The sequence below is a fragment of the Cherax quadricarinatus genome, chromosome 9, assembly GCF_038502225.1.
Source record: "Cherax quadricarinatus isolate ZL_2023a chromosome 9, ASM3850222v1, whole genome shotgun sequence".
Lineage (NCBI taxonomy): Eukaryota > Metazoa > Arthropoda > Malacostraca > Decapoda > Parastacidae > Cherax > Cherax quadricarinatus.
In genome coordinates, this window is record NC_091300.1 from 54,998,806 (window position 1) to 55,021,346 (window position 22,541).

The 22,541-nt window shown below is 42.3% G+C and overlaps 1 protein-coding gene across 1 annotated transcript in view; it reads right to left on the minus strand.

The window, feature by feature from the left end:
* The window catches only part of LOC138852453 (uncharacterized), a 173,217-nt gene that overhangs the window by 48,922 nt on the left and 101,754 nt on the right, over positions 1-22,541 (minus strand). The window contains exon 8 of the mRNA XM_070083127.1: positions 8,131-8,311. Coding sequence (XP_069939228.1) covers positions 8,131-8,311 — 181 coding nt within the window. The remainder of the gene's footprint in view (positions 1-8,130; positions 8,312-22,541) is intronic.

Genomic DNA, 22,541 nt, shown 5'->3' on the forward strand with positions numbered 1-22,541 from the left:
GGACCACCATGGGGCTCCAGGTTTTCCCAGTCAATCTCCTTGTGATTGAAATCACCTCTGACTATTAACTCTGCTATATCCATGTGAGCTCTTCTGGCCACCTCCGCTAGTGTCTCTGCTATTGCTTTGTTGCTCTCTGTGTTCTTCTCTTGGCCTCCTGCTGTTCGGTGGCTGGTTGTGCATCACTGCAATTACCACCTTATGACCCCCAGACTGGATTGTTCCAACTCGTCAGTACTCAGTGGTCAGTCGTCACGTGAGGTCACAGACCCTGAGCTGCTTTGGGGATTAGTGTGGACGGTTACAAAGCATGGCTTGCTTCTGCAGTGTTTTAAAAATTGAGGTTGGAGAGTTGAAGGAGGAGGTCTTGCTTCTCCAGGAGGTGATTAGGAGGCTGAAGGTCCACCTCAATGGGTCTGGGAGAGAGTGTGAGGTGGCTGGAGTTGTGGGGAATGAGGCTTCTAGCAGCGAGGTGCAGTCTGTCTCTCGCTGTGAGGAGGCTGTAGTTGGGGAGGCAGCAACGGCTACCAGCAGTGAGGTGCAGCCTAGCACCTGCTACAAGTGGCGAGTAGTTCACAGTAATGGAAGGCGCATCAGAGTAAGGAAAGTTAAGAGTGAAGATCTGAAGGTAGGAAATCGCTTCTCTGTTCTTCAGGATGAATGTACTTCAGTGGCCAGTGAAGGTAAGGGTACTACTGCCCCTGCTAATGGAGGTAAGCGCATTCTTGTGGTTGGTGACTCTCAGGTAAGATACATTGATCGTGCTTTTTGTAATAGGAATAAGAAGATGAGAGATAGAGTGTGCTTCCCTGGAGCTGGTGTTGGGGACATTGTCAACAGGCTGGATAATATCATGTCAGGTAATGGGAGCAAGCCCATTATCTGTCTCAGTGCTGGTGGAAATGATATTGGGAAGGGTAGGAGAGAAGAGCTGCTAGATAAGTACAGGTCAGCTATAGATTTCATTAAGTCTAAGGGAGGGATCCCAATCATATGTAGCATCTTGCCTAGAAGGGGAGTAGGAAATGAATGGTTGTCTAGGGCAATTGGTGTAAATTGCTGGCTAGACAGATACTGCAAGGAACTTGCAATCCCATTCATTGACAACTGGAACAACTTTTATGGCAAACATGATATGTATGCAAGGGATGGGGTACATCTCTCTGGGGCTGGGGTGGTAGCACTTGCAGACTCGATTGAGAAGGCCATTGGTGAAATGCCTATGATTTTAAACTGATGGAAGATAGAGGTATGGGTGTGTGTGGGAAACAAGCAGGGTGCAACACTTGGGTTGGAAACAGTAAATGTATAAAAGGCATTCAGCATGAAGTTATAAATAAAGACAATAGATCAGGTCAGCAAACAAAGGGGGACAGCAGAGGGCAGCAAGGGACTCGCTCCCTTAAGGTTTACTATACTAATAGCAGGAGTGTAAGAAATAAGATAGATGAGCTAAGAATAATTGCAAGTGCAGGAAACATAGATATTATTGCTATAACAGAGACCTGGCTCAATCTGAAAGATAGAGAGATGCCCTCTGAATGCCACATACAAGGCTATAAATTATTCCACACTGACAGGGTCAACAGGAAAGGTGGTGGAGTAGCGATGTATGTCAGAGACAATTTAAATTGTTGTGTTAGACAAGATATTAAATTAGAAGCGTCAGCCACTGAATCTGTTTGGTTACAGCTTCTCGAGGGCCGAGAAAAACTAATTTTGGGTGTGATTTACAGGGCCCCAAATCTTGATAGGGAGTGCAGTAAACTTCTATGGGACGAAATTCGTAAGGCATCTACATACGAAAATGTTGTGCTAATGGGAGATTTCAACTATAGACAGATTGACTGGAGCAATTTGACAGGAAATTTAGAGTCAGGTGACTTTCTTGATACGATCCAGGATTGTTTTTTAAAACAGTTTGTGACAGAGCCAACTAGGGGAAATAACCTCCTTGACTTGGTTCTTGCCAGTAGGGAAACACTAATTAATAATCTTGAGGTTAATGATGAGCTTGGGGAAAGTGATCACAAATCACTCAGTTTTAATATATCATGGAATTCCCCTAATAATGGCAATCAAGTCTCCGTCCCTGACTTTCGCTTGGCTGATTTCATAGGACTGAAAAATTACTTAGGTGGGCTGAACTGGAATGACCTGACTAAGGGTCAGGTAGGTGGTGATGGTTGCCGATATGATGCTTTCCAGGGCATAGTTCTAGCTGCTCAGTCAAATTATGTTCCAAATAGGGAAATCAGATCAAACAAAAATGATCCTAAATGGATGAACAATAGATTAAAATATCTGATTGGTCAAAAGAGAGGCATATATAGGCAAATCAAAAGAGGAGAGGGGCAATTGAGAAATCGATATATTCAGTTAAAGAGAGAAATAAAAAAGGGAATTAGAAAAGCAAAAAGAGATTATGAGGTTAAAGTTGCAAGAGAATCGAAGACTAACCCAAAAGGATTCTTTCAGGTATACAGAAGTAAGATCAGGGACAAGATAGGCCCACTCAAAAGTTCCTCGGGTCAGCTCACTGACAGTGATAAGGAAATGTGTAGAATTTTTAACACATACTTCCTCTCAGTTTTTACACAGGAGGATACCAGCGATATTCCAGTAATGATAAATTATGTAGAACAGGACGATAATAAACTGTGCACTATTAGGGTCACAAGTGACATGGTCCTTAGGCAAATAGATAAATTAAAACCTAACAAATCCCCAGGCCCTGATGAACTGTATGCAAGGGTTCTAAAGGAATGTAAAGAGGAGCTTAGCACACCTTTGGCTAATCTTTTCAACATATCACTACAAACTGGCATGGTGCCAGATAAGTGGAAAATGGCAAATGTGATACCTATTTTCAAAACAGGTGACAGGTCCTTAGCTTCGAACTATAGACCAATAAGCCTAACCTCCATAGTGGGAAAATTTATGGAATCAATAATTGCCGAGGCAGTTCGTAGCCACCTTGAAAAGCATAAATTAATCAACGAATCTCAGCATGGTTTTACAAAGGGGCGTTCCTGCCTTACGAATTTATTAACTTTTTTCACTAAGGTATTTGAGGAGGTAGATCATGGTAATGAATATGATATTGTGTATATGGACTTCAGTAAGGCTTTTGACAGGGTCCCACATCAGAGACTATTGAGGAAAATTAAAGCACATGGAATAGGAGGAGAAATTTTTTCCTGGATAGAGGCATGGTTGACAAATAGGCAGCAGAGAGTTTGCATAAATGGGGAGAAATCAGAGTGGGGAAGTGTCACGAGCGGTGTTCCACAGGGGTCAGTGTTGGGCCCCCTGCTGTTCACAATCTACATAAACGACATAGATGAGGGCATAAAGAGCGACATCGGCAAATTTGCCGATGACACCAAAATAGGCCGTCGAATTCATTCTGACGAGGACATTCGAGCACTCCAGGAAGATTTGAATAGACTGATGCAGTGGTCGGAGAAGTGGCAGATGCAGTTTAATATAGACAAATGCAAAGTTCTAAATGTTGGACAGGACAATAACCATGCCACATATAAACTAAATAATGTAGATCTTAATATTACGGATTGCGAAAAAGATTTAGGAGTTCTGGTTAGCAGTAATCTGAAACCAAGACAACAGTGCATAAGTGTTCGCAATAAAGCTAATAGAATCCTTGGCTTCATATCAAGAAGCATAAATAATAGGAGTCCTCAGGTTGTTCTTCAACTCTATACATCCTTGGTTAGGCCTCATTTAGATTATGCTGCACAGTTTTGGTCACCTTATTACAGAATGGATATAAATTCTCTGGAAAATGTACAAAGGAGGATGACAAAGTTGATCCCATGTATCAGAAACCTTCCCTATGAGGATAGACTAAGGGCCCTGAATCTGCACTCTCTAGAAAGACGTAGAATTAGGGGGGATATGATTGAGGTGTATAAATGGAAGACAGGAATAAATAAAGGGGATGTAAATAGTGTGCTGAAAATATCTAGCCTAGACAGGACTCGCAGCAATGGTTTTAAGTTGGAAAAATTCAGATTCAGGAAGGATATAGGAAAGTACTGGTTTGGTAATAGAGTTGTGGATGAGTGGAACAAACTCCCAAGTACCGTTATAGAGGCCAGAACGTTGTGTAGCTTTAAAAATAGGTTGGATAAATACATGAGTGGATGTGGGTGGGTGTGAGTTAGACCTGATAGCTTGTGCTACCAGGTCGGTTGCCGTGTTCCTCCCTTAAGTCAATGTGACCTGACCTGACTAGGTTGGGTGCATTGGCTTAAGCCGGTAGGAGACTTGGACCTGCCTCGCATGGGCCAGTAGGCCTTCTGCAGTGTTCCTTCGTTCTTATGTTCTTATGTTCTTATGTTGTGACACTTGCCTTATTCCATCCATTCCTTCCATTTCCTCAAATTCCTACTGGTTTTTAATGAACAGTGCAACTCCTCCACCTCTGCTCCATTTTTCTTTAGGTTTTGGTTTACAAGTGGAAAGATTGCTTCTGTTATCCTGGTGAGTTTCGTTTCTGTAAATCCAGTTATGCCTAGGGATATCTCCTTGATTCTGTCATGCCACTCCTCACATTTATTTGTTATTCTGTCTGCATTTCTATTCCAAATCTTCAACTTCTTTTCTAAAATTGTGGTCTGGAGGGTACATTGGGGTTATGGAAGTGGGAGACCAGATGAGGAACTATGGGCGGTTGCTGAGAAAGTGGAGTTTATAATGAGGTGGGTGGGGGCATTGGGTACAGCTTGCATGTTTTGGGTTAGAATGTTTGGTTGCATTGGGGTTGCTCTGGTTGGGGGGCTTCTGTAAGTGGTTGTGAGGGAGGTTGTGGTTGATCTTCCTCCTGAGTCTGGGTTCTCCTGTCCATCTCCATCTTTGCCTCTCTTTCCTTATTTTGTCTTTGTACCCTCTCAGATTCTGCCTTTCTTCTAGTGTTCTTTCATGGTCCAGATACACCCTCTGGTATGCCAACATGTCCCTTAGTCACGCTTTCTCCTGCAGGATCATGTTTCTAGCAAATTCTGCCTTGAAAATATTTTTGACAGGCATGTTTCTTCCTTTTGCAAACCCCCCTATTCTCAGAAAATTTGGTAGATGGTTTGTGTCATCTTCTACTATTACTTTCATGATGCTTTCAATCACTTTTTTCTCCCCTTGTCTTCCTTCTTTAAAAGTTTCCTTTCAGCTTCCTTGAGCCCATAAACAAAGACATCTCTCCCTTTACTTCTCCTACTGCATATCCTTATGCATCCACTGATTCGGTTTAATTGCCTCTATTGCAGGTGTCTTCTCTTCAATCTCTTCGCTATCTGTTGTCTCTGGGTGCAGTATCTGTCAGTTTGCCTTCTCAGCTTTCCCTGGGCACCGCTGTGGTCTGTTAGAGCCTCTATGTATAACTTATCTCTTTCATTTTTTAGTCCCCTCGATTCTTCTTGATGTGATCCTCTTTTTTTTCTCGGCCTCCCCAATGGTCTCTTAGAGCCTCTGCATACAGTTTCACTCCTTCGTTCCTTACAGTCCCTTCATTTGTGGCTGAGGTAAAAGTTTCTGATGCCATGCCCACATTGCTTTAAGTTCTTTAGGCAGTTTCAGATTTTTCAGTTCGTCTTCTGCTTCTTTGATTTGCATCTCCCACTTCCTTCTCTTTGCAATTATCCTCTCCTCCATTTTCATGCTAAGCTTTTCTAGCTTCCTTTTTCACTATATGGTCCCTTTTCATGAGCTCTGCTACCCAATCTTCCTTTCCAAATTCATCCTCCAGTCCCCTGGTTTCCATCTGTGAAGGTGTGTGTACTCACCTAGTTGTGGTTGCAGGGGTCGAGCCACAGCTTCTAGCCCTGCCTCTTCACTGGTCACTATTATGTCACTCTTCCTGCTCCATGAGCTTTATCATACCTCTTCTTAAAGCAATGTATGGATCCTGCATCCACTATATCACTTCTCAGACTATTCCACTTCCTGACAGCTCTGTGACTGAAGAAATACTTCCTAACATCCCTGTGATTCATCTGAATCTTCAACTTCCAAATGCATCCCCTTGTTGTTGTGTTCCATCTCTGGAACATCCTGTCTCTGTTTACCTTGTTGATTTCTCTCAGTATTTTATATTATATCCCCCATATCTCTCCTGTCCCCCAGTGTTGTCAGGGCGATTTCCCTTAACCTCCTCGTAGGACATGCTCCTTAGCTCCGAGACTAGTATTGTTGCAAAATTTTTCACTTTCTCTAGTTTCCTTATGTGCATGGGTAGACGTGGGTTCCAAACTGGTGCTGCATTCTCAAGTATAGGCCTAACGTACATGGTGTACAGGGTCCTGAACGATTCCTTATTTGCTAGGTGCCGATATGCTGCAGAAGTTATTTGGTTGATGTGCACCTCAGGAGATGTGTCTGGTGTTATACTCACCCCAAGATCCTTTTCCTTGAGTGAGGTGTGTAGTCTCTGGCCCCTTAGACTGTACTCCGTCTTCAGTCTTCTTTGCCCTTCCCAATCTTCATGACTTTGCACTTGGTGGGGTTGAACTCCAGGAGCCAGTTTCTGGATCAGGCCTGCAACCTGTCCAGATCCATTTGTAGTTCTGCCTGGTCCTCATCCGATTGAATTCTTCTCATTAACTTCAAATCATCTGCAAACAGGGACACTTGTGTGTCTATTCCTTTCGTCATGTCGTTCATAAATGCCAGAAACAGCACCGAACCTAGGGCTGACCCTTGTGGAGCCCCGCTCGTCACAGGCGCCCACTGTGACCCCTCGCGCCATATTGTGACTTGTTGTTGTCTTTCTGACAGGTATTCCCTGATCCATTGCAGTGCCTTCCCTGTTATCCCTGTCTGGTCCTCCAGCTTTTGCACAAATCTCTTTTGTGGAAATTTGTCAAATGCCATGTGTGTGTGTGTGTGTGTGTGTGTGTGTGTGTGTGTGTGTGTGTGTGTGTGTGTGTGTGTGTGTGTTTGTGTGTGTGTGTGTGTGTTTGTGTGTGTGTGTGTATGTGTGTGTGGGTCTGTGTGTGAATAATGTGTGGATGTGGGACTATGTGTGTGGATGTGTGTGTGTGTGTGTGTGTGTGTGTGTGTGTGTGTGTGTGTGGGTCTATGTGTTGGTCTGCAGTGCTTCTCTGACCTGCTCTGACCAACAACCCCCTACTAGCTTTTCCCTTCTATGCTTATTCTTCATCGTAGTCTACTATACACCTTTCTGCCCACCCTGGTTATGTTTTAAATTACCAATTAGTATTTGTTATTTAGTACTTATTAGCCTATTCTTTTTCATAAAAGGAGGGTGGACCGTTCACAAATCTGCTGGCGGTACCTGGAAACTAACACCTGACTTCCTGACAACCACGCCCAGGTAAAATACTGGCAATGCAGCCTGCAGATTGTACATCTCATTGTGATGTTCCGGTGTATCCCCACCTCCTTTCATTTCTCTATATAATATAATTCAATTCACTATGCTTCTTTCACTGGTCACACTCTAATTTCACTTTATTATCTTTCTTGAGTGGCACACATGGTAACAACACCTGCACCATTCTAAGTCTGTCGTCTCTAACTTGAGCCGCCAATAACACTTTCATGTTCACTTATAAAACTGTGGCTCTCCCCACACTTATGTGGCTCAGGGCAACTTGTAAACCACTTCAGGGGTTGTTCAGTACCTTGATAAGATAAGATAAGATAAGATTTCGTTCGGATTTTTAACCCCGGAGGGTTAGCCACCCAGGATAACCCAAGAAAGTCAGTGCGTCATCGAGGACTGTCTAACTTATTTCCATTGGGGTCCTTAATCTTGTCCCCCAGGATGCGACCCACACCAGTCGACTAACACCCAGGTACCTATTTGCTGCTAGGTGAACAGGACAACAGGTGTAAGGAAACGTGTCGAAATGTTTCCACCCGCCGGGAATCGAACCCGGGCCCTCCGTGTGTGAAGCGGGAGCTTTAGCCACCAGGCCACCGGGCCACCATACAATTGATGACTCATGCAGTAACCTTGGGTAGCCCTCAAAAACACATTTACAGAGCACTTAAGATGTGACTCGCGCATGCAGTGTGTGTGTGTGTGTGTGTGTGTGTGTGTGTGTGTGTGTGTGAGTGTGTGAAACATAGATTTGTAATGTGTGTTACCTGTTCTACTGAAATCCTGAGCAATTTGGGCACTTATACCAACGCCGGCATCCATGAGGACGTGGTGGCCCCGCCTCACCAAGGTGTTGACGTCTCCTGGGAACTGTGATTGTGTTCTCCATATGAGACGACCAGCCTTCTCCGCCTTGGCCATCTCCCAGTATATACCTGATTGAAATGACTGAAAATATGGAAACAAGATGAGTTCAGTGGAAGATGTTGAGAAATGGGTTTACCAACTAAGATATAATTTATAATTTTTAAATAATGGGAACACTTAGCTGATAAAAGACAGCAAATCGTCTACACAGCCGCCCCTGCAGACGAGGTCTTGAATTGTTGTCATGATCATCTCTCAACGGGCTGGAATAGATCATATTATGTAAACAATAAATTACCCCTAGGGGGTGTTATGTCTGCATACTTCATTCACTGATTGCTGACAAACTTACTTGTGTGGACTCAAAAGTCCGCACCTAACTGCCGACTATAGGCTGATTACAAACTCCTTGCGACTCAAGAACTGCGCAGTCCCCCGTACTACAAGAAATTCGTAACCTACCTTGCTCTTGTAGCGTGAGCTATGGTGTTCTTCACACCTTCGACAGGTATCGGTGACTTGATAGAAGCTAAAGTGTCCTTGGATGTCCACGTCTTCCATAGTCTAGGAATATGCACACTGGTACACTATGTTTCACAAGATTTGTCTTTATTGTTCACAATCTTATCACTAAAGAAGCTGATCACACTTCTTGTAAGTATTTATTGTTTTATGAGACACTTTGTTCACACTAACGCACAGATCGTTCTTTGTTGGTTATCCTGGTGTTAGTGTCACTCTCAGAAGAGTCAAAAGTAATCTGAAGACGCCACAGCGACCCACGCCGTTACTGCCCCCAGAACAAAGGAAAAGCTGACCTAGTACTTTTGCTTCCTTGCCACTTCCTCGATGAAGCAAAGCAGAATGTTTAAATCTTGCTGTCTTCAGCATAGACAACAATGTCCACTATCTTTACTATGGTAATAAAGTGGGAGCAGGATTTTCCTTAATTGTCCTGCTAAGGTAAGAGATGTACTGTCTCTTATTAAAATACACTCTGCAACACTGGACTGCAAGGAGCGGCGGTCGCTTGACCACGTCGATTACTCGTACTGCATCTGCGATCAATTACTCGCTGTAGCAGTAAACAAGATATTTGCCCCTTCTGAGAGGGCTGGGCCCCTCAGGGCTGAAAGGGGCTGAAAGGGGGTGAAGGGGGCTGATACCCCCCTCCTGGAGAAAATTTCTCCACAGAAAATGTGTATCCCTTATTTCCCAACGCTCAGTTCCGTTTTCTTCTCTATGTGAAACAGAATAATGGATGATGAAGATACATTTGTAATTTAACAAAATATAAACAAAATGTGTTTGTGTTATGTGTGTACTTCTGTAATGTAGACTTTTGCTTACACATAAACGTGCACGTATCTGCATGCATTAATTTTTCATTAATTTTTGTGCACTACTGTAGACATAAGAACATAAGAACATAAGAACGAAGGAACACTGCAGAAGGCCTACTGGCCCATGCGAGGCAAGTCCAAGTCTCCTACCGGCTTAAGCCAATGCACCCAACCTAGTCAGGTCAGGTCACATTGACTTAAGGGAGGAACACGGCAACCGACCTGTTAGCACAAGCTATCAGGTCTAACTCACACCCACCCACATCTACTCATGTATTTATCCAACCTATTTTTAAAGCTACACAACGTACTGGCCTCTATAACGGTACTTGGGAGTTTGTTCCACTCATCCACAACTCTATTACCAAACCAGTACTTTCCTATATCTCTCCTGAATCTGAATTTTTCCAACTTAAAACCATTGCTGCGAGTCCTGTCTAGGCTAGATATTTTCAGCACACTATTTACATCCCCTTTATTTATTCCTGTCTTCCACTTATACACCTCAATCATATCCCCCCTAATTCTACGTCTTTCTAGAGAGTGCAGTTTCAGGGCCCTTAGTCTATCCTCATAGGGAAGGTTTCTGATACATGGGATCATCTTTGTCATCCTCCTTTGTACATTTTCCAGAGAATTTATATCCATTCTGTAATACGGTGACCAAAACTGTGCAGCATAATCTAAATGAGGCCTAACCAAGGATGTATAGAGTTGAAGAACAACCTGAGGACTCCTATTATTTATGCTTCTTGATATGAAGCCAAGGATTCTATTAGCTTTATTGCGAACACTTATGCACTGTTGTCTTGGTTTCAGATTACTGCTAACCAGAACTCCTAAATCTTTTTCGCAATCCGTAATATTAAGATCTACATTATTTAGTTTATATGTGGCATGGTTATTGTCCTGTCCAACATTTAGAACTTTGCATTTGTCTATATTAAACTGCATCTGCCACTTCTCCGACCACTGCATCAGTCTATTCAAATCTTCCTGGAGTGCTCGAATGTCCTCGTCAGAATGAATTCGACGGCCTATTTTGGTGTCATCGGCAAACTTGCCGATGTCGCTCTTTATGCCCTCATCTATGTCGTTTATGTAGATTGTGAACAGCAGGGGGCCCAACACTGACCCCTGTGGAACACCGCTCGTGACGCTTCCCCACTCTGATTTCTCCCCATTTATGCAAACTCTCTGCTGCCTATTTGTCAACCATGCCTCTATCCAGGAAAAAATTTCTCCTCCTATTCCATGTGCTTTAATTTTCCTCAATAGTCTCTGATGTGGGACCCTGTCAAAAGTCTTACTGAAGTCCATATACACAATATCATATTCATTAGCATGATCTACCTCCTCAAATACCTTAGTGAAAAAAGTTAATAAATTCGTAAGGCAGGAACGCCCCTTTGTAAAACCATGCTGAGATTCGTTGATTAATTTATGCTTTTCAAGGTGGCTACGAACTGCCTCGGCAATTATTGATTCCATAAATTTTCCCACTATGGAGGTTAGGCTTATTGGTCTATAGTTCGAAGCTAAGGACCTGTCACCTGTTTTGAAAATAGGTATCACATTTGCCATTTTCCACTTATCTGGCACCATGCCAGTTTGTAGTGATATGTTGAAAAGATTAGCCAAAGGTGTGCTAAGCTCCTCTTTACATTCCTTTAGAACCCTTGCATACAGTTCATCAGGGCCTGGGGATTTGTTAGGTTTTAATTTATCTATTTGCCTAAGGACCATGTCACTTGTGACCCTAATAGTGCACAGTTTATTATCGTCCTGTTCTACATAATTTATCATTACTGGAATATCGCTGGTATCCTCCTGTGTAAAAACTGAGAGGAAGTATGTGTTAAAAATTCTACACATTTCCTTATCACTGTCAGTGAGCTGACCCGAGGAACTTTTGAGTGGGCCTATCTTGTCCCTGATCTTACTTCTGTATACCTGAAAGAATCCTTTTGGGTTAGTCTTCGATTCTCTTGCAACTTTAACCTCATAATCTCTATTTGCTTTTCTAATTCCCTTTTTTATTTCTCTCTTTAACTGAATATATCGATTTCTTAATTGCCCCTCTCCTCTTTTGATTTGCCTATATATGCCTCTCTTTTGACCAATCAGATATTTTAATCTATTGTTCATCCATTTAGGATCATTTTTGTTTGATCTGATTTCCCTATTTGGAACATAATTTGACTGAGCAGCTAGAACTATGCCCTGGAAAGCATCATATCGGCAACCATCACCACCTACCTGACCCCTAGTCAGGTCATTCCAGTTCAGCCCACCTAAGTAATTTTTCAGTCCTATGAAATCAGCCAAGCGAAAGTCAGGGACGGAGACTTGATTGCCATTATTAGGGGAATTCCATGATATGTTAAAACTGAGTGATTTGTGATCACTCTCCCCAAGCTCATCATTAACCTCAAGATTATTAATTAGTGTTTCCCTACTGGCAAGAACCAAGTCAAGGAGGTTATTTCCCCTAGTTGGCTCTGTCACAAACTGTTTTAAAAAACAATCCTGGATCGTATCAAGAAAGTCACCCGACTCTAAATTTCCTGTCAAATTGCTCCAGTCAATCTGTCTATAGTTGAAATCTCCCATTAGCACAACATTTTCGTATGTAGATGCCTTACGAATTTCGTCCCATAGAAGTTTACTGCACTCCCTATCAAGATTTGGGGCCCTGTAAATCACACCCAAAATTAGTTTTTCTCGGCCCTCGAGAAGCTGTAACCAAACAGATTCAGTGGCTGACGCTTCTAATTTAATATCTTGTCTAACACAACAATTTAAATTGTCTCTGACATACATCGCTACTCCACCACCTTTCCTGTTGACCCTGTCAGTGTGGAATAATTTATAGCCTTGTATGTGACATTCAGAGGGCATCTCTCTATCTTTCAGATTGAGCCAGGTCTCTGTTATAGCAATAATATCTGTTTCCTGCACTTGCAATTAATCTTAGCTCATCTATCTTATTTCTAACACTCCTGCTATTAGTATAGTAAACCTTAAGGGAGCTAGTCCCTTGCTGCCCTCTGCTGTCCCCCTTTGTTTGCTGACCTGTTCTATTGTCTTTATTTATAACTTCATGCTGAATGCCTTTTATACATTTACTGTTTCCAACCCTAGTGTTGCAACCTGCTTGTTTCCCACACACACCCCTACCTCTATCTTCCATCAGTTTAAAATCATAGGCATTTCACCAATGGCCTTCTCAATCGAGTCTGCAAGTGCTACCACCCCAGCCCCAGAGAGATGTACCCCATCCCTTGCATACATATCATGTTTGCCATAAAAGTTGTTCCAGTTGTCAATGAATGGGATTGCAAGTTCCTTGCAGTATCTGTCTAGCCAGCAATTTACACCAATTGCCCTAGACAACCATTCATTTCCTACTCCCCTTCTAGGCAAGATGCTACATATGATTGGGATCCCTCCCTTAGACTTAATGAAATCTATAGCTGACCTGTACTTATCTAGCAGCCCTTCTCTCCTACCCTTCCCAATATCATTTCCACCAGCACTGAGACAAATAATGGGCTTGTTCCCATTACCTGACATGATATTATCCAGCCTGTTGACAATGTCCCCAACACCAGCTCCAGGGAAGCACACTCTATCTTTCATCTTCTTATTCCTATTACAAAAAGCACGGTCAACATATCTTACCTGAGAGTCACCAACCACAAGAATGCGCTTACCTTCATTAGCAGGGGCAGTAGTACCCTTACCTTCACTGGCCACTGAAGTACATTCATCCTGGAGAACAGAGAAGCGATTTCCTACCTTCAGATCTTCACTCTTAACTTTCCTTACTCTGATGCGCCTCCCATTACTGTGAACAACTCGCCACTTGTAGCAGGTGCTGGGCTGCACCTCACTGCTGGTAGCCGTTGCTACCTCCCCACCTACAGCCTCCTCACAGTGAGAGACAGACTGCACCTCACTGCTAGAAGCCTCATTCCCCACATCTCCAACCACCTCACACTCTCTCCCAGGCCCATTGAGGTGGACCTTCAGCCTCCTAATCTCCTCCTGGAGAAGCAAGACCTCCTCCTTCAACTCTCCAACCTCAGTTTTTAAAACACTGCAGAAGCAAGCCATGCTTTGTAACCGTCCACGCTAATCCCCAAAGCAGCTCAGGGTCTGTGACCTCACGTGACGACTGACCACTGAACACATGTGCATGAACAAATGCATACTCGTGTATATGCATACCTATATATGTATGTATTGTTGCAAGTATGTTTGTACAAGTATTTGTGATTTGTGAGTACCTTACCGAGGGTGTACGAGGCCCAGTTCCTGATCACAGAAGTCCCTTGAACAATAACAACTTTTCTGGTACCTAAGAATCTCGGCTTAAAAAAAGCCAAACCACGGGCGGGGTTAAAGCCCGCAATCAAAGAGTCATAAAACTGAACAACGATCGCTGGTTCTAACCATGCCCATGGTATGGTTTGTTTGGAATTGTGTCATTACGATTTCGTGAGTCAATCTCGCCATGGCTATAAGGACATCTGGTCCAAATTTCCGTGGTATGAGTCAGGTGATCTCAATGGGATGGCAGTCTTGTAGCTCGGGTATATGTGGAGAACTTTTCTCCAGGAGGGGGGTATTAACCCCATTCAGCCCTTTTCAACCCTGAGGGGTCCAGCCCTCTCAGAAGGGGCATACATCTTGCTTACTGCTACAGCAAGTAATTGATCCCTGATGCAGTACGAGCAAGTGACGTGGTCACGCAGCCGCCGCTCCTTGCAAGAGTCCAGTGTTTGTTGCAAAGTGTAGTTTAATAAGAGACAGTCCATCTCTTACCTTAGCAGGACAATTAAGGAAAATCCTGCTCCCACTTTATTACCATGGCACGACGGATTTTATGAAAGAATGATCAGCATTGTAAAACATTGTTTAAGGAAAACTCTTCATCGTCAGAGAATCGACTTAAAAGAATTCCATACAGTTATAACTGAAATAGAAAATAGACCTCTAACTTATGTTACCGATGATCGGGACAATTTAGAAGTGTAAAGTCCATCTCATTTACTCCATGGTAGAAAGCTCAAACCTGTTCCTCCCATGAATGATAAAATCATGGAGGATCCTACTTATTTCGAACCTGAGCAACTCAGACGTAAATTCAAACACCTTAATAAAGTGATTGAACGTTGGGAGAAAATTTGGCAAGAAGACTATCTCACCTCATTGAGAGAACACTTCTATGGAGCTGGTGTTCCTGAAATTCATAAGACCTTAAGAACTGGTGACGTAGTGATTATTGACAATGATGGTCCGAGGTCCCAATGGCCACTTGGAAAAATTGTGACCATATATCCTGATGCAAATTTAATCATCAGGACAGTTGATGTTTTGAGCAAAGGTGTAGTGAATAAGTGGACAATAAATAAACTAGTGCCATTAGAATTACACAGTGTTGAAAACAAAATTAGTGATTCTCCAGAAACCACACAGACTAAAGCTGTTCAGAAAAGACAAGCAGCAGTGGTGGCGAGTGAGAAAATTAAATTAATGTTAGGTGATGAATAGTTCACCTGCAGCAAACCTTCGCTGCCCCCCAGTGTGGAGAAATTTTCTCCAGGAGGGGGGTATTAGCCCCCTTCAGCCCGTTTCAGCCCTGAGGGGCCCAGCCCTTTCAGAAGGGGCAAACATCTTGTTTACTGCTATAGCAAGTAATTGATCACATATGCAGTACGAGCAAGTGACGTGGTCACACAGCTGCCACTCCTTGCAAGAGTCCAGTGTTGCAAAGTGTAGTTTAATAAGAGACAGTCCATCTCATACCTTAGCAGGACAATTAAGGAAAATCTTGCTCCCTCTTTATTACTATGGTAAAGATAGTGTACGTTGTTGTCTGTGCTTAAGCCAGCAAGAATCAAGCATTCTGCTTTGCTTCATGGAGGAAGTTTTGCAAAGAAACAAAAAGTACTAGGTCAGCTTTTCCTTTATGTTCTAGGGGCATTGCAGTGGTGTAGGGGGCTGTGAGGTCAGATTACTTTTGACTTTACTGAGAGAGAGACATTGACATGCCGGGATAACCAACAAAGAACACTGCTTCATGCATTTTGCACAAAATAATCTCAAGAAACACTTACAGAGAAGTGTGATCAGCATCTTTAGTGACATTATAGTGTGAACAATTATTGATGAACAGTGTAACAACGAGTGTTGTGATCCAACAGAGTGTAGTGCGACATTCTTCAAGGAACACTATTCTTCAATCAAGACATCGGATATCTGGGCATAACTACAGGTCAGATACATATACCCAGGTAAGTGTACTGATTCATAATGAGTACAGTTGACTGCACAGTTGAGTACAAGTTGTGAATTAGTAACTTATCATAAAACCTCGGTGAGATGTGGACCTTTGAGTCCACACACCTAAGTGTTGTCAGCAATCAGTGTCTGATATATGCTGACATAATACCCCCTATGGGTAATTTATTATTAAGACATTTCCATTTCAGCCCATTGCGAAGTGGTTACGACTTCTCAAGACCTCGCCTGCAGGGGTGGCTGTGCAGACTATGAGCTGTCTTACCAAGCTAAGTTCCCTCTATATTTAATCTTTAACAACAGGTGGTAAACCATTTCTCAACAACATATATATCATGTAAAATATTTATCATGTAAAATTTCATTATTTTACTGAATCAGTCAGGTTAATATCCAGCTGAGCTTTGAGCCAAGATTTTTTTTCAGGATTTATTGAGCAATCAGGTTCATAAAGCATTGCAATAGTGAAATTCTTAGAAGTAAGTTTGAACAGTGGTAATCCTAAATCATACCTGTAACAGGTAATCAAAACGGTAAACCATGAAAATAAGCATTCTAGAACCTAAGCTGGAAAAGTCATATGTTAGAAAAATAAAGTAAGTGTAAAAAGGAAGTCTAAGTAGAAGAAAAAATAACTGGATAAGATTAATGTAGCTGCTATGCTCTAGAATGCTTGCAACTACACGTGAACATAATTGGTGTAAGGCTTATCTAGCTGACATGCTCTAGAGTGCTTGCAATTGCACGTGAATGTAGTTGGTGTAAGACTGATTTAGTTGGCATGCTCCAAAATGCTCGCAGCTACACGTGAACGTAGTTGGTGTAAGACTGATCTAGCTGGCATGCTCCAGAATCCTTGCACCTACACGTGAACATAGTTGGTGTAAGGTCGATCTAGCTGACGTGCTCTAGAATGCTTGCAATTGAACGTAAATGTAGTTGGTGTAAGACTGATTTAGCTGGCATGCTTTAGAATGCTTGCAACTACAGATGAACGTAGTTGGTGTAAGACTGATCTAGCTGGCATGGTCTAGAATGCTTGCAATTGAACGTAAATGTAGTTGGTGTAAGACTGATCTAGCTGACATGCTCTAGAATGCTTGCAACTACACGTGAACGTAGTTGGTGTAGGACTGATGTAGCTGGTAAGACTTCTGGTTTCTCATTGTTTCTGCCTCTCCAACAGTCTTCTTGATCCTCAGCTTGGTTCCATATTTCCCGGCCGCTGACCAAGCTCCCCTCTTAACCTGGGGACTCACAACAGGAGGATTACTACGAATCCTCTTGTTCTCCTCCGTTAATCGCCGTATCTCTAGCTTAGCAACCCTAAGCTCTTCTTTCAGCTGCTGGTAAAGTTGCTCAAGAGAGGGCATCCTGGTTCAGATTGGCTGGGACTGGGTTTGACTGGTGTCATTGGGTACGGGAGTTAATTCTTGGGTAGCTTTGTGTAAAGGTCGTTTTGATAAGGACCTGCCTTGCATGGGCCAGTAGGCCTTCTGCAGTGTTCTTATGTTCTAATGTTCTAATGTTCTTATGCTCCAGAATGCTTGCAACTACACATGAACGTAGTTGATGTGAGACTGATGTAGCTGGCATGCTCTAAAATGCTTGCAACTACACGTGAATGTAGTTGGTTTAAGACTGATGTAGCTGGCATGCTCTAGAATGCTTACAACTACATGTGAACGTAGTTGGTGTAAGACTGATATAGCTGGCATGCTCTAGAATGCTTGCAACTACACATTAACGTAGTTGGTGTAAGACTGATGTAACTGGCATGCTCTAGAATGCTTGCAACTACACGTGAACGTAGTTGGTTTAAAACTGATGTAGCTGGCATGCACTAGAATGCTTGCAACTACACGTGAACGTAGTTGGTGTAAGACTGATCTAGCTGGCATGCTTTAGAATGCTTGCAACTACACGTTAACGTAGTTGGTGTAAGACTGATCTAGCTGGCATGCTTTAGAATGCTTGCAACTACACGTTAACGTAGTTGGTATAAGACTGATGTAGCTGGCATGCTCCAGAATGCTTTCAACTACACGTGAATGCAATTGGTTAAAAATCCTATTCAGTTATTAATCAATGGACATGTAAACTTTGATTAAAAAGATTTTTAGATAAACGTACTGTAGGTGTACCGGAACATACTAAATATTTATACTAGGCATCTAAGAAGGTCAATTCTGATATACTATTGAAAGTTGGCAAGAAATTCTTGACATTGAAATATGCTTCATGTGGTCTATAAGCCAAGGGTGATTTTAACTTGTGATTTTTTTGATATACCACTATGATTACCATAGACGTAAGGTGATAAATATATTCTCTAATGTGAAGATGGTTTTCAAAGTGCTTACAAGCTGTTTTGTCAAAGCGAAAGTGCTTCCAATAGCATGAAAGGTAAACCATACCCCCGGCCGGGATTGAACCCGCGATCATAGAGTCTCAAAACTCCAGCCCGTCGCGTTAGCCACTAGACCAGCTAGCCACAATAGCTAACGCGACGGGCTGGAGTTTTGAGACTCTCTGACCGTGGGTTCAATCCCGGCCGGGGGTATGGTTTGTTTGCAATCGTGTCATTACGATTTCTTGAGTCATGTTGACGGCAGTGAAGGGACTTGAGCTAGAGTTCGTCACGGCCACGCTAGCTGGAGATTCGTCTGTAAAAACTTGCATTTGTGGTCACAGTGGTGCCTGTGCTAACCTTCCTATTGTGTAGAAATATACCTAGTTGGATGAATCTTATTGTGGCTAGCTGGTCTAGTGGCTAACGCGACGGGCTGGAGTTTTGAGACTCTATGACCGCGGGTTCAATCCCGGCCGTGGTATGGTTTGTTTGCAATCGTGTCATTACGATTTCTTGAAGCATGAAAGGTATTTGTGAAAGCGATCAGCTTGAAAGGGTATCACATCGCTTCAAGGATACAGAGACATAAGAACATAAGAAAGAAGGAACACTGCAACAGGCCCACTGACCCATGCAGAGCAGGTCCATATCCCCCCTGGATTAGACCAATGACCCCCCACCCCGCATTAGCCCAATTATCCACCCAGTCTGGTCACCAGCACTACAGGATGGAGCACTGCGACAGACCCAGCAGCACAAGCTAGTCAGGTCCAACTCACACCTACCCACACTCACTCATGTATTTATCTAACCTATTTTTAAAACTACACAACGTTTCAGCCTGAACAACTGTACCCGGGAGTTTGTTCCACTCATACACAACTCTATTACCAAACCAGTGTTTTCCTATATCCTTCCTGAATCTGAATTTTTCCAACTTGAAACCATTGCTGAGAGTCCTGTCTTGGCTGGAAATTTTCAGCACGCTATTTACATCCCCTTTATTTATTCCTGTTTTCCATTTATACACCTCGATCATATCCCCCTTAATTCTAAGTCTTTCGAGAGAGTGCAGATTCAGAGTCCTCAGTCTATCCTCATAGGGAAGATTTCTGATGCATGGGATCATCTTTGTCATCCTCCTCTGTAAGTTTTCCAGAGCATTTATATCCATTCTGTAATACGGTGACCAGAACTGAGCAGCATAGTCTAAATGAGGCCTAACCAAGGATATATAGAGTTGAAGAACAACCTGAGAACTTCAATTATTTATACTTCTAGATATGAAGCCAAGAATTCTGTTAGCTTTATTGCAAACACTAATGCACTGTTGTCTTGGTTTTAGATTACTGCTAACCAGAACTCCTAAATCCTTTTCGCAATCAGTAGTATTAATATCTACATTATTTAGTTTATATATGGCATGGTTATTTAACTGTTCAACATTTAGAACTTTGCATTTGTCAATATTAAACTGCATCTGCCACTTCGTCCATTGCATCAGTTTATTCAAATCGTCCTGGAGAGCTCTAGTGTCCTCGTTAGAATGAATTGGACGGCCTATTTTGGTGTCATCAGCAAATTTGCTTATGTCGCTATTTATTCCCTCATCTATGTCGTTTATGTAAATTGTGAACAACAACAGGCCCAACACTGATCCCTGAGGAACATCGCTTGTGACGTGCCCCCATTGTGATTTTTCCCCATTGATGCAAACTCTCTGCTGTCTATTTGTCAGCCATGCCTCTAACCAGGAAAAAATTTCTCCTCCTATTCCGTGTGCCTTAAGTTTCCTCAATAGCCTCTGGTGTGGAACTCTATCGAAAGCCTTACTGAAGTCCATATACAGTGTCATATTCATTACCATGATCTACCTCCTCAAACACCTTAGTGAAAATAGTTAGTAAATTTGTAATACAGGAACGCTCCTTTGTAAAACCGTGTTGAAATTCATTAATCATTCTGTGCCTGTCAAGATGGCTACGAATTGCTTCGGCAATTATTGAGTCCATAAATTTTCCCACTATGGAGGTAAGGCTTATTGGTCTATAGTTCGAAGCCAAGGACCTGTCACCTGCCTTGTAAATAGGTATTACATTTGCCATTTTCCACTTATCAGGCACTATGCCAGTTTGTAGTGATGTTAAAAAGATTAGCCAAAGGTATGCTAAGTTCCTCTTTACATTCCTTTAACACCCTTGCAAACAGTTCATCAGGACCTGGGGATTTGTTAGGTTTTAGTTTCTCTATTTGTCTGAGGACCATGTCACTAGTTACCGCAATCATACATAGTTTATTATCATCCTGTTCTATATAATCTATTATTTCAGGAATATCGCTAGTATTTTCCTGGGTGAAAACTGAGAGGAAGTAGGTATTGATAATTTCCTGCATATCCTTATCACTGTCAGTGATCTGACCAGAGTTACTCTTACGTGGGCCAATCTTGTCCTAATCTTACTTCTGTATACCTGAAAGAACCCTTTTGGGTTAGTCTTTGAATCCCTTGCGACCTTAGCCTCATAATGCCTTTTTGCTTTTCTTATCCCTTTCTTTATTTCTCTCTTTAATTGAATATATTGATTTCTTAACTGCCCATCCCCTCTTTTGATACGCCTATATATGCCTCTCTTTTGACCAATGAGATGTTTTAATCAAATGTTCATCCATTTGGGATCATTTTTGTTAGATCTAATTTCCCTAATCGTAACAAAAGTTGTCTGGGCAGCTAGAACTAAAAAACGTCATATTGGCAACCAAGATCACCTACCTGACCCATAATCAGGACATCTCAATTTAGCCCACCAAGGAAATTTTTCAGTCCCATGAAGTCGGCCAAGTGAAAATCTGGGACACAGATTTGATAGCAGTTATCTGGGTAATTCCATGATATATTGTAACTAAGTGATTTGTGATCACTTTCCCAAAGCTAATCATTAACCTCAAGATTATTAATTAGTGAATCTTTGTTGGCAAGAATCAAGTCAAGCAGATTGTTTCCTCTAGTTGGTTCTGTCACAACCTGTTCTAAAAAGCAATCATGAACCGTATCAAGAAAGTCACTAGACTCAAGATTTCCTGTCATATTGTTCCAATCAGATTTTCATATCTAGATGCCTTATGAATTTCGTCCCATAACAGCTTACTGCACTGCCTATCAAGGTTTGGGGGGCTATAAATCACACCCAAAATTAATTTGTCACGTCCGTCGAGAAACTGTAGCTAAACAGATTTTGTGTTCGATGTTTCTAATCTTATATCATGTCTAAGACAACAGTTTTAATTTTCTCTGACATACATCTCCACACCACCACCCTTCCTGTTGACCCTATCAGTGTGGAATAGTTTATAACCCTGTATGTTGCATTCAGAAGGCATTTCTCTATCTTTCAGGTTGAACCAGGTCTCTGTTATACCAATAATATCTATATTACCTACACTTGCAAATAATCTTAGCTCATCTATCTTATTTCTTAGACTCCTACTGTTTGTATAGTAAACCTTAAGGGAGCTAGTCACTCGTAGCCCTCTACTATCTCTCTTTGTTGATCAATTGATTTGTCATTACTAGCAACTTTATTTTGAATATTGTCTTTTAAACATATTCCTGAGGTATCCCGGTAATAACTGCTGTTTTTAACCCTAATGCTGCAGCCTGATTGTTTCCCACAATCACCCATACCTCTATAATCTATCAGTTTAAATTCCTAGACAAGTCATCAATTACCCTCTCAATTGAATTGGCTAATGCAACCACTCCATCCCCAGAGAGATGAACCCCATCCCTTGCATACATATCACGTTTGCCAAAGAATAGGTCCCAGTTATCAATGAATGAGACTGCAAGTTCCTTGCAGTACCTGTCTAGCCAGCAATTTATACCAATTGCCCTAGACATCCATTCATTGCCCACTCCCTTGCTAGGCAAGATGCTACATATGACTGGGATCCCTCCCTTAGACCTAACAACTTCTATGGCTAACCTGTACTTATCCAGCAGCTCCTCTCTCCTCCGCTTACCCACAGCACTAAGACAGATAATGGGCTTGTTCCCATTACCTGCCATAATATTATCCAACCTGCTGACTATGTCACCAACACCAGCTCCAGGAAGACACACTCTCTGTCTGACCTTTCTGTCTCTGTTACAAAAATGCACGGTCCATATATCTTACCTGAGAACCGCCTACTATTAAAATATTCTTACCTTGATTAGCAGGGGAATCAGTGGTACCTTCAACCTCACTAACCACTGAAGTACACTCGTCTTGGAGAACAGAGAATCGATTTCCTACCTTCACATCTG